A 13,338-nucleotide genomic window follows, 5' to 3' on the forward strand; every position below is an offset into this window, starting at 1 on the left:
TCTATCTATCTATCTATCTATCTCTGTCTTTCTTTCTCTCTATCTACCCCGTTTCTTTCTATCTATCTATCTATCTATCTATCTATCTATCTATCTATCTATCTATCTATCTATCTATCTATCTATCTATCTATCTATCTAGTCTAGTCTCAGTGCTTTCACGTCGTCATGTTTTATCTGGTTATTTATCAGCACACTGCACTTTTATGAGTATGGAAAAGCTTTTTAAACGCAGGTGGGGTCCTGAGAGTTTGCTCTTCACTTCACTGATATGGGAGGAATGTGCATCAATAATTCCTCTGTGTGTGTGTGCGTTGAATGGTTTGGTTGACTGACTGTAGCTGATAGTGGCGACATCCCGCAAAGTGCACCTACTTGTGCAACAGGCTGATTTAATAAGTGCAGGCTTTTACTTTGAAGTGCCACCTGTAAAAGTCAAATTAACTTTTTTTTGCTTATTCTAGAGCTTTTTTTTGTCGTTATCATTTGATCAATACTATGATATGAAAAACTCTAGCAAAGACAAGTCGACCGTGGATCAGTTCCAGCGGATGAAACTGGTTCTGCCACAATAATGAGACCTACAGCCATTCCCCACAAGCACGTTGAGCCCATCACACATGAGAAACCGCAATTTACTTTGCAATATGACACGTCCATGAGAACTAGTAAAGGAGGAAAGAAGGTCATAAAATGATCTGCTTGTTCATTATATCCAAGTTTGACTTGATATTCTGGGACTGTGCGAGTGCATGTGTGTGTTTGTGTGTTTGTACACACAGGACACAACAATGCAGGCTCTGTTTGAAGTGTAGTGTGTTTTTTATGGATGCAAAAAACAGCCCGGGAGCTTGTGTGTGTCATTACAATGGGAATCAATGTAATGCTTCAAGCCTGGAAAATAAATGACATTTCACAGACACGTTGTTGAGGTGGACGAACCTCTGGAGAGTTTTTCCAGTGTTTCTGCAGTAGTTTTATAGAAACTGGCACACGAGTGATTATGCAATTCCTGTTCTGGCTCCAGCACACTTTCTTTCTTTCTTTTTCTTTCTCTGTGTGTGTGTGTGTTGTAAATGTGTAACATGATGCGATTTTCTTTCCCTAACATTCCCTCATCTGTCACCCCCCCTCCTCCTCCTCCTCCTCCTCCTCCTCCTCCACCCCCCCTCATCCTTCACTCCCCTGCTGAGGCCACCAGCCAATCGTACCTCAGCAGGGTCCCTCCCCTGCTCCGATAAATAGCGCCGAGGACCAGGGAGGGTCCTGACTATCTGCCTGCCTCTCCTTCCCTCAGCAGAGTCTCTCCCACCACAGCAGCCTCCGTCCTCTGTGACCATGTCTGTCAGAGCCGTGAAGACCACCACCTACTCCACCCGGGCCTCCTCCATGGGGCCGAGCCAGGGCTTCAGCAGCCGCTCCTTCTCCGGCTACGGAGGAGGCCACGGCCACAGCGGCGGCGGTGGAGCCAAGCAGAGCTACGCCGTCCGCAGCTCCTACGGGGGAGTGGGCAGCAGTGGTGCATCTGTGGGCGCCGGAGGGTTCAAGGTGGTCGGTGGGTATGTCGCTGGGGGGTCTGCGGCGCACAGAGGAGGAGGAGGAGGAGGAGTAGAGTTTGGCTACATGGGCTTCGGTGGAGGGATGGGAGGTGGCATGGCCCACGAAGTGCCTGTCCCCATCACCGCGGTGACCGTGAACAAGAGCCTGCTGACCCCCCTCAACCTGGAGATCGACCCCAACATCCAGACCATCCGCACCCAGGAGAAGGAGCAGATCAAGACCCTCAACAACCGCTTCGCCTCCTTCATTGATAAGGTGAGTCCAGTGGAGGATGCGCCTGTGTATATTCTGTCATATTCAACAACTGGTGGTGGAAAAAAAAAACTAGTGAAGTCCAAACAAAGTATAAAATCATGCAGGATATTAGTGCAGTGCACGACAAAAATAGCTCAAGGTGAAAAAGTTGAGATCATCCTTGAGTGAAAGCTGTGTATAAAACAAAGTGTCGTCTATCTAAAAGCCATGCAGGCAACAGTGATTCTGTGGATGTTACCCACTGTTTTGAGTCGCAGCTTAGCTTCATAAAAATGTGGAGATCCCAGATCTCAGATAAAAGGATCAACCTGGATACAGAGCACAGTCCAGGGCCGAGATGAACAGAGCGTTTTTTTTTTTTTTTTGCTCGAGGGGGGAAAACATCCCTGTGTGAGCAATATCCTGCAAAAGATAGTTTCTTTTTTCTTTTTCTTTTATGAAAGTAGACAAAGTGGCAGGTGTATTCCTGCACACTGGTATTCAGGCCATAAATCCATTCTTACACAAAGCTCTGACAAATGTTATGAGTTGTGTTATTTTTAAAATTCAAAGCCTGGAAAAAATTATAGAGGGAAAAAAAGAAAAGAGGGAGTGGTGGGGTAGAGGTTTGGATGAGATAAGCTTGTTACAGTAAAGGCTCTGGAGTAAATCACTGCAGTAAAACATCTGTAATAGGAATAAAACTCACTTTATAAATAGTCAAGGACGCTAAATATCAGAAACATCAATCTTATCTATATAAATAGCCGTTCTCCACTGTTCTCCAGCTGATTGATCAGATTCTTCAGTTATCTGTCACTGTAACTCATAAATGGTGTCCGGTGTTTAAAGAGGCCCCCCAGAAGAAAAGTAGGATGGAGGTTAACTTGTTAATCAATCACACTAACTGAGGCTAATTCTTCAAACAGCAAAACAATGTACTAACTCTCCCCCTCCTCAACATGGTGACATTGTGACATGACGCAGAGCTGCGTGTCTCCCGTCATGTTTGCAGAGTGGTAGCAGGACCCCACCCAGGGTCAGGGTGCTGCATAGAAAAGTTATAAAGGGGCGAACGTGTGTCACAATTGTGTGAAACAGTGACGCTTTGTGTTGAAACGTGGCAGTGAGGGTAGAAACTGAGTGAGTGAGTGAGTGAGTGAGTGAGTGAGTGACCTCTAATTGATGTGACATTTAAGGAGTGGAGGGGGGTGGAGGTGGGGGTCACTGTAGGTGGGAGATGCATGGTTGTGTTTCTTTGTCCATGTTGTCTCATAGTGAAGCCATTCATGCTTTTTGAGTCACTCCTATGGATTCTTACTCCACCACCACACATGTATCTCACTGACGTCCCCATTTTAGTTCAGGGGCCACATACAGTACAGCGCAATTTGATCTAAAGTAAAGTGGGCCGGACCAGTGAAATAGTAGCATAATAACCTAGAAATAATGGGAACTCTAAACATTCCCTTTGTTTTAGTGCTAATAAACCCTCCTTTTACAAAACATGTTATGAACAGCCTGAAAAATACTTGCAATTTCAACAAAATTATGCCTCTTCTGACTTCTATGTAATTTTAACTCTTGGCAAATTCAGTATGTTTGGCCTCCCTGCTCTACACAGTCATGTATTGACTGGTGACATCCATACATTATACGTTCATCCTAAAACAAGTTTGACACTCAATAAATGGAGCAAATGAAGCAGAACTACTCATCTACCTCTTTGACTTTTCCCCTCTGCAGGTTCGTTTCCTGGAGCAGCAGAACAAAATGCTAGAGACCAAGTGGAAGCTTCTGGGGCAACAGACGACATCTCGCTCCAACATCGACGCCATGTTCGAAGCCTACATCGCCAACCTGCGCAAGCAACTCGACAACCTGGGCCACGAAAAAGTCAAACTGGAATCGGACCTGCATCACATGACCGGCCTGGTCGAGGACTACAAAAACAAGTGAGTTTCTAACCTGAAGAGGCTCAGATGTTCAACACTGACGATCACTGATGCACCAACTGGAAATATCCTTTCTTTGCTCGCACTGATTTAGATTTTAACATCTGACATATCAACCTGTCCATCACAGGTCAAACAACCAGTCACACTTACACATTCACGCCTGCTCGTAGATAAACCTCTCCACTCCACGTACAGGCTTAAACTGGTGGTTTGGATTTTTTCGACATGACATATGTAACAACACTTTGTGAACATGACGTGAGTGAAAATGCAGGAAAAATTACGTCAAGCACTGATTCAACACAGGACACAAAACTGAGCAGCATGTGTCACAGTGTAAAAACTGACTTGTCAGCGCCATCTGGTGGACAAGTCATGATACTGGTTCTACATCACTTCAGTCCTAGTGTGACATGTCTGTACTGCAATCTCAAGCTGATATATCCACATTAATTCTAGCATGTCTGCAATAATAAACTGGGTATGGGTATGTGTATGTATGCATACCGTATGTGCATGTGTGTATGTATGCATGCGTACATGTATATATAGTATATACACACATATATACTTTAATTTTTGTTTTTAATCTACCTATTTATTTACTCATTAATTTATTTCTTGATCCCTGTCCTTCAATAGGATGCATCACTGCACTTTTATCTGTCACCATTCGTTGTGATTTTATTACGCTCACTATGTACTAAATGTTTTACTGTGTCCTGAAGGATTTTTGACTGTGTGAAGAAAACCTTCTCACAAGCTGTAACCTGAATAAAGTTACCTTACCTTAGAGTAAACGCTGTACGTCCCTAGAACTACTCAATGAACTGCATATAATTTGGCTTTAATTATACTCTAACCCGAGGTGTTTTCTGTGCTTTTGCAATGATATCCCAGGGCTCCAGATTAAGTTTCTTTTACTAGGAGCACAGGGGCCCCTACTTTAAGATTTTAGGAGCGCAAGCAAAAAAAATTAGGGCCACACACTTTAAATCCACTTGCAAAAGAAAATATTCACATTTCCCTTTTCATTCATGATCCTCACACATTGGCCTGCCACCTGTAATGACAGATTTCTTTAAGTCTCTCCTTCCACGTTTCACTTGTGTTTTAGAAAAAACAAAAAATGTCAAATTTACTGGTTGCACATGTGCAAGTAGATGAAACTGACTGAAATTTTAAGGGGCAGTCTGGATCCCTGTATCCAGCTTCCTGGACTGGCAGATTGAGATTAAATCTAAATGTTCTGTTTTCCAGATACGAGGATGAAATCAACAAGCGCAACGAGTGTGAGAACAACTTTGTCCTCATAAAGAAGGTTTGTTTTCTAACATGCTCTTGATCTTGAAACTATAATTAGCTGGTGAACACGATCAGTGCACAACAATGACCATTTGTTCCTCAGGGTCAGGCCTATACTGTACTGTACACGCAACATTGATTTTCTCTCTGTGCTGCAGGACACAGATGCAGCCTACATGGTCAAAGTGGAGCTGGAGGCCAAACTGGACGGACTCTCCAATGAGATCGAGTTCCTGAGGCAGCTCTATGATGCTGTAATAACTTTATATTTCATTCGCACACTTGTGAAAAGTTGATTTAGCTTTATACGACATCTTAAAAGAAAGAATATCCTTAAAAATGTCTGTCCGTGTTGACGTGATTTCCTGTGTAGGAAATCTCTGAGCTCCAGTCCCAGATCAAGGACACGTCTGTCGTGGTGGAGATGGACAACAGCCGTAACCTCGACATGGACGCCATCGTGGCTGAAGTGCGCGCCCAGTATGAAGACGTCGCTAACCGCAGCAGAGCAGAGGCCGAGTCCTGGTACCAGACTAAGGTGAGACACACACTCCTGTGAATGTGTCCCTCTGACATCTTGGTAAAAAACATATAAAATGACTTCTCTTCTCTTCTCCTGTCTTGTCTTGTTTTGCACTGTTGCTTCATCTCATCTCATTTCAACGAATTTCCTCCGAAACTGTCATTTTCCTCAAAAATCTCAAGTGCACGCATGCAGAAACTAAATCTGCTGACTGCACATCGCTGTGTGTTGAAATTAATTTGTCTCTGGGCCAAATGTGAGGATAAAAACGAACATCAGCAACACCTGGAACGAAACGAGAGCCAAGTTGTCATGTTAAATTTTGATGTGTCACTGTCTGTTAGTATGAAGAAATGCAGCAGTCTGCAGGCAGATATGGTGACGACGTGAAATCAACCAAGGCCGAGATCGCCGACATGAACCGCAGGATAATGAGGCTCCAGTCTGAGATTGACATCATTAAAGCACAGGTGAGGTTCACAGATTTCACTTTTGTATATTTAGACATATTTTACCCCTGAATTGACCACATTGGAGTCATTATTTTGATGTATGTGCAGCTGTATAGTTGGATGTACCAGTCCAAACAAAGACTACAGTGTCAAGAGTTTGCAAATTTTACCTCATTCGACTTCCTCTGGTTCTGCTCTCAGAGAAACAATTTGGAAGCTCAGATCGCGGAGGCCGAGGAGCGCGGCGAGCTGGCGGTGAAGGATGCTAAACTTCGTATCAGAGAGCTGGAGGAGGCTCTGCAGAGAGCTAAACAGGACATGGCCCTGCAGGTCCGCCAGTACCAGGAGCTGATGAACGTCAAGCTGGCCCTGGACATCGAGATCGCCACCTACAGGAAGCTGCTGGAAGGAGAGGAGAGCAGGTGAGACGTTACTGTCAGAGCAGATAATAAGAAGAATATTGTCATCATATTCACAGTATTAGCATCTCATGGTATTTGTCTCTTTCCATTTGTCTCTACAGGTTACTAACTGGAATCAAGACCAATATAACCAAGCAGACTTGTAAGTTCATGTTAGTTCTTGGTGCAAATATTATATAAATATCTCACTGTTGTTGATTTTTGCCCCACCATTACACTATTAAACAATGCCAAATAAGGTGAAGGTCAAGACACAGAAATATATACATAGTTAAAAAGTTTAAGTCTCATCTTCATAAAGAATCTCAGACACCTTCAATAAAATAGTTTATGCAACTTTCTGTGATTAAAGAACCAGAATATATTGTATGTCTCCACATTTTCAAATATACTTTACATCTTTTGTCTCCATGACAAGAGGAGTTTGAGACAAGATTGAGAGAGAAAATTATGAGCAGAGGTGAGAATCAGGTGAAATCTGCTGTGATGGTTGTGTGAATGTAAAGAAAAGTATTTCATAAGGTCCTAACACCTTTAAAAGAGAGTGTATTAGAGGTTGTGAGCAGTGCATTTAAAAGAAAAAAAAGGGCTGCTCAGAATCACATCGTCTCCTGTTTCTGACATGAGCTGACAAGAAAGTCTTTGCAGAGATCAATACAAAATACAACAACATGTGCAAATCATGTCGTCTTGTTTAAAATCTTCGTATATCCATTTAAACCACTGCCTTTTGCTTCTAAATTAGCAGCTACTACGAACTACAACGCCTACAACGCCTACGGCCTGGAGAGCTCCCGCACCCCGTCCTACGTCAGCTCCTCCTACGGTGGAGTCAGAGCGAGCAGCGGCTCCGTCGCCACCGGCTCCATCGTCACCGCCGCCGCCACCGCCGCCGTCGTCGAGGGAGCAGCAGTGAAGAGCAGCACCACCGTCACCAAGACAGAAACTGTGGTGATCAAGGCCGAGGAGAAGATGGAGGAGGAGGAGAAAGCGGTGGAGGAGGTTGTTGAGGTGGTGGAGAAGAAAGTGGAGGAGGTTGTTGAGGTGGTGGAGAAGAAAGTGGAGGAGGTTGTTGAGGTGGTGCAGAAGAAGGAGGAGGAGGAGAAGAAGGAGGAGCAGGTGGCAACAGAGGCACCAGCTGCTGAGGAGAAGAAGGAGGAGCAGGAGAAAGTGGAGGAGCAGGTGGAGGCCGAAGCAGCCGTGGTCCAGGAGTAATGTTCCTAGATTTATGAATATCGGTCTCTGCTTTATCATCCAGTTCTTTCATGGTTCATTCACCAAACAATGTGAGTGTGTGTGTGTGTGTGTGTGGTGCAAACACAGCGTCACACACACACACACACACACATGCACACACATCCTCCATGAACAGGTGCTGATGGATGAGGCGTCTGAAAAGTTAATCTTGTTCTTTTACTGTCAACTCTAGTCTGAGTCACTGCACCACACTTGTTTAGCCAGCAGGTGGCGCTGTTGTGTGTCTGTTTTTCCTCTTCCTCTGCTGCTGCTCCACCTTCGTCCTTGGACCAACACAACACACTGTGAAAAAAAAACCCTGTTAACTTTTAAAGTCTGATAACACTTTTAAACAGGAGCAAGTTTGGGAAAGATCAACCATCGACATACAAAACACCTTGTGCTAAACCTGCTGTATCTAAACTATAAAATATACAAGAAAAGCCACAACAGTCTTTATGAAAGCCTTTTTTTTTTTTTTTTGGGTGTGCTGCTGTTGGCAACACCTGGAGTCCTGTTTGCTCGACAATAAATCTTCTCCAAACAGTAATTTACATGTTGTTCTGTTGCATTTTTTCTATTGCTGAATTGCGAATTTCTATGTCATTGTGCTTTAATTGTGAAATTTACAAAAACAACCAAATTTTTTTTTGGGGGGGGTCAAAAATGATCAAAAGAAATATTTTACACGTTAAGAATCAGCCTGGAGGGATTTGTTGTGTTATTTTACTACGTCAACACACACATACACAGAAAAACAAGTTTTAGACAACTTAAATTTCACAAAGCGATGAATGTCCGCACACACGCACACAGCCAACCCTTTTCTCTGTAAAAGCTGACAAGTTGCAGCAGGCCGCAGTGCAAGGACACACATGAGTCGTTCGTCTTAAATGACATTACAGTAATTAAAGGTTGGGCATTCAAATAGGAAATATCGTATTTCCAACACCTTTTAACACATGTTGCATGTATCTAAAGGCCACACGATGCACATACAGAAGAAACTAATCCGACATACAATTAGATCATGAAAACCAGCAACAGTATCCAGGAGAAACTGATGTTGCTTATGTGATTTAGTGGGGAGTGGGGTATTTTTCTCTGACAGTAAATGCTTAAGAGGCTTTTTCCGCCCCGCAGGAACAGGTTTGAACATGAATTATGGGTGGTGGAGCCGCGCCCAAGGCTCTCATGAAGTCAAAGAGAGAAAAAAAATGCACAAATCCCACAATCCCACCCACTGTTCATCGCTTTCAACGGATCTGTGGTCACTGCCGCTGCTGCTGTAATGCACTTGAACAATTCCAGGTCTGAGTGCTTGATGATTTAACTGTATAAAAAAACTAAACAAAAACTTTATATCAAAGTCATCAGCCAGCAGACCAACCGCAAATATGCTCACAACAACTATACAGGTGACCTGAAATGACAGTGATAGCCCGACCTCTGGTATAACTTCTCAGTGTAAGCGTGGTGAAAAGCTGGGGAGGCCTGAGTCGCTGCCTTTTTCTGCGTTTAAAATAATAAAAAGTTGCACTACAAGAAACTGAAATCTGCAGAAACATAGTCGCCTCACAGCAAGAAGGTTCTGGGTTTGAGTTTGCATTCTTCTCCAGCTTTCTCCTGCAGTTCAAAGACATCAACACCTGACTCTAAATTGCCTGTAGGTGTGAATGCGAGTGAGTGAGATTGTTTGTCTCAATATACCTGCTCTGTGATGGATTGGTGAAATGTTCAGGTTGCACTCCCTCCCCCCACTCCCTATGTCCTCGCCCTGGTTTGAACACACACATCTGCTTTCTGAAAAGACTGACACACCACTCTTATATCTCACATCTGTCGTATATGTGATTAATATAAACCTACAGCCAGCAGAAATGTAGCTTAGCTTTAATGCAAAGAGTGAAAAAAAAGTCTTCACTCTGTCCAAAGGGAAACCAAAGCTCAGATATCAACATGTTAAATTTATGTTAAAAGGACAACTTATGGTTTTAACAGGGTTATGATTGGACTTTATGTTGGCAGGTGACTTCATGACAACTGCGGTGCTTAACTAACCTAGCTAGCCTTATATTTAGGTTACTTTTGAGAATGATATCTCATCTAGAAACTTAATTTAAGGCAGTGGTGGTGGTAAACTGTGTGTAAGTATCGAAACTTGTAATAATCAGCCTGAAAAACAACAGAAACAAACTATTGTTCGTGTATTAAAGGTTCCATTGTGTGTCAGTTTTGAGTCACCAGTATGCATGGAGGCAAACGGTGCCACCTAATTATCATATCATAGCTGATTATTTTAAACTGTCCTGTAACAGACAACCCATCTGTTGTGTGTGCTTGAAACTTATTATCCTTCAAACTTTCCCTGACCCTAACCGAGTTATATGTGAGCCTTCACACAACCAAACTGTGACACAGCTGCTTATTGAAAAGGTGTCGCTGCATTTACAAGACGTAAAATGATTATGTACCTTCTGAGCAGCGTCATATCTTCAGGGCAGATTGAGGGCTACACTGAGTCACTGTAGTGATTGGAAAGTGATGAAATAGGCTCCAGGTTAGCTGGTTCGCTAGCTGTTGCCAACTTCATCAGAAGAAAAGACAATGATTAGCACTCTGGCACCGGTTTCTACTGCTCAGTGAAAAGAAGATGGTGCTGAACTGGTTTCTTCTACTGGTACAGAAATAGATAGTTAATGCTAACGTTGGCTGTGCTGCAAAACTTACAGCTCCTTAAAGGTACATTGCGTAAGAATTCCCCCCATCTAGCGTTGCGGATGTACTGTATATCGCAAGCAACTCAATCGTATTTTTCATGCTGCATTCACGTGAAATTGGGCAGACGGCAAACGGACGACAGCCGCTGCACGTAACGGCATAAACAAGCCTCTATGTAAACAAGTGGTCCGTCAGCACGAGGCAAAACAATACACGTGACAATATGTTGTCATGGCGATGTCGTATTGTTTACCTGACCCACGTTTTACCGTCTTTCTCTCGACTTCTGTGACTAAAATGACATCTGGTTTGTTAGCGACGGCCGTCTGCCCGACTGCAGGTGAATGCAGCATCAGTGTAACGCTCCATTCCTCCTCACTGCGTTACTTGCCCGCTCCATGTAGATATGAATGATATGAACGGCAAATTCAGAGCTTACCGGAACACTTCAGTTTGTTGATGGGGGTAATTACTGGTTAATGAAAAACAGACTTTTGAACCAAATAATCGATTTTCGTGAATAGATAACAGGAGAAGTTACACAATGTCCCTTTAAAGCTCCTTTAAAACATTTAATTTTTAGTTGATCCTTTTAGTGTCTCCTCCTGGAAGCTGACCTATTTGCTTTTGCCCTGCAGGACAATCTGCTGTGACTGCCCCTACAAGCTCCTGGTGGTTCTGCTGGTTGCTGTAGATCCGCCCTGCTTTCTAGATCCAAACTCTGCATTAAGCAATTAAAATCCGTCAATCAGGTATTAACACTGTGACACTTATTCATCCACTAACGGCCGCCCAGTTTGCCAGGAGGCATGATACAACTACCACCTCTCTTCAGATGGCACATTACGTCTTCTCTCTCTGCAGTATTACGCACTGTTCTTGTTCTAACAGGAAGGATTGATAATGCTGAAGAGGAAAACCTGACATCAGTCCTACCTGATGTCATGTTTGCTGTTGCACCCTTGCCAAATCTAGGCCTGTGAATGAAAAACCTTTTCTTTTTTTTCAGACAGGAAAGTACAGGATAGAAAATAAGTAACTTTAACAAAAAGGACAAAAAAAAAAGAAATGTTTTATTTTTTTTTCCAGATATCTATATAGTGCACAGGCTTGGGTGTGGACCATTGTGACAAAAGTAAAAAGGACAGTAATGAAAGAAACTTGGCTGCAGCACTGTGGCTGATTGATGTGGAGCTGACATTCCCCTCCCATTCCTCGTACTGACCCGGGGTAAACAGCGTGTCTTGTAATCACAGGTACCAGTTTTACAGTAGCTTCATGTTATGCAATCAATACAATATGCCTCTGTCTAAAATGCTGAGTTAAAGCACCTCGGGGCGGCCTGCAGAGTAAATACGTTCACACTTCGATGAGAAAATAAAATCAGGTGAATACTTTTCTCTCTCTGCTTCATTCGACCGCCTGCGGGGTAAACACAGGAGAAGGCCAGATCTACATGTTGCCCTCAGTCTATGATGAGAGTTATTAAAAATGGTAATTCTTTTCTGTATTATTAAAAAGTGCCTGTGGTTTTCCAGGCATCATGTATGGGAATTGTGTGGCGGTGTCGTAATGCAGGGCAGAGCCAACAACAACACCCATAACACAGGGGTTTGATCACAGATACACCTGAATGAACACCTGAGTCTACACTGAGTCAGTTTATGAGCTCATCAGAGAGAAACTTTTGTCTCAATGAAACACAGTACGTCGATGAACGGCTGATACAAACTCTGGCAGTTGAACACCTCCCGTTGTGCTCTGTTACCCAGTAGCAAATGCGAAATATATCCGCAAGTCATCTGCACTAAATGCCTGTAATGTAACACTTTGACTATGCCTGTAAGAAAAAAAAACCCATCAGTGTCTGATGTCTTTCCAGGTTTTCATTATGTAGTTGTGTAAACTGTCAGATTTATTAGGCCAACATTGAAACTGCACCAGCGGCAATACTGGTAATGGCATCAATTTGCTGGGATTCGTCTATACATGCCTCCATAGTGCATATCTATCAAGTGTATTTTGAAGCATGTACAAAGAGAAAGAAGAAGAGAAAAAAAAAAAGATTTCCTCTCGTCTTGACAAACAGGTCTAAATTCCTCTGTGGACTCACGGAGCGAAGAGAGAGAGAGTGAGTGACAGACAGAGGATTTAAATCAGGGGAAAGAAGAGTATTTTACTTTCGGAATGCCTGTCAGGGGTGTGTGTTCATTATCTTTTGTTAAAACCAAAGCATGCGACAACAACACTGACAGAAAAAAAAAGTTTCTGAGTTGCAGGACGGTCACACTGCATTTGAAAATTGTGATCTAAACTGTGGTGGATATGTGTCTGGTTATATCAAAAAGAAAATGGACATACAGCATCAATTAGAACAAAGTAGAAGTTGAGATTTTAGGATAATCTTAATCTAAATCTAAAAAATTAGATTATTTAACATTGACGAAAAACATGAAAGAAAAGCAAATGTGGCTTCATCTTCATCTAAATTCAAAAACAAGATGACCTAATTTGTCATCCTGTCTTTGCCTATCAACTTTCAATACAATGCACTCTGCATCATCATCAACAGGAAAAGAAGATTATCCTACTGCATGAATTAAGCAGGTGTGTGCCTAATAAGTTGACCTATGAGTGTACATCCAAAGCTATCATTAAAGGTTGTGAATTACCATCACATGCAGATCCAGTTTGGCTATGAAGCTCCTGAATTGTTTTATTTTCAAATACCAGCTCTCTCACAAGGTCAGAAAACCCTGCAGGCCCTGAAGGCCATGTGATCGGCATATTTGTGATATCTGAGTCAAGTGCAGGTTTTCAATCATTATTTCTGACATAAATAAGTGAGAAAACTCAAAACTATGGTGTCCTGATGCTGTTAAAGTGGATTTGATTAGACCTTGATCTACTGGGACTTTGTGCTGTCG

General features: G+C 42.8%; 1 protein-coding gene across 1 annotated transcript; it reads left to right on the forward strand.

Moving 5' to 3' along the window:
* Positions 1-1,283: 1,283 nt before the first annotated feature.
* Positions 1,284-8,201, forward strand: LOC310986543 (keratin, type II cytoskeletal 8-like). The gene is made up of 9 exons (XM_083972490.1): positions 1,284-1,815; positions 3,541-3,749; positions 5,013-5,073; positions 5,216-5,311; positions 5,431-5,595; positions 5,925-6,050; positions 6,234-6,454; positions 6,556-6,596; positions 7,203-8,201. The coding sequence occupies exons 1-9, from the start codon at positions 1,339-1,341 to the stop codon at positions 7,667-7,669; spliced, it is 1,863 nt and encodes a 620-aa protein (XP_083828616.1). The 5' UTR covers positions 1,284-1,338; the 3' UTR covers positions 7,670-8,201.
* The last annotated feature ends 5,137 nt before the right edge of the window (positions 8,202-13,338 follow it).

This window comes from Trachurus trachurus (assembly GCF_905171665.1).
Source record: "Trachurus trachurus genome assembly, chromosome: 5".
In the NCBI taxonomy this organism is placed as follows: Eukaryota; Metazoa; Chordata; class Actinopteri; order Carangiformes; family Carangidae; genus Trachurus; species Trachurus trachurus.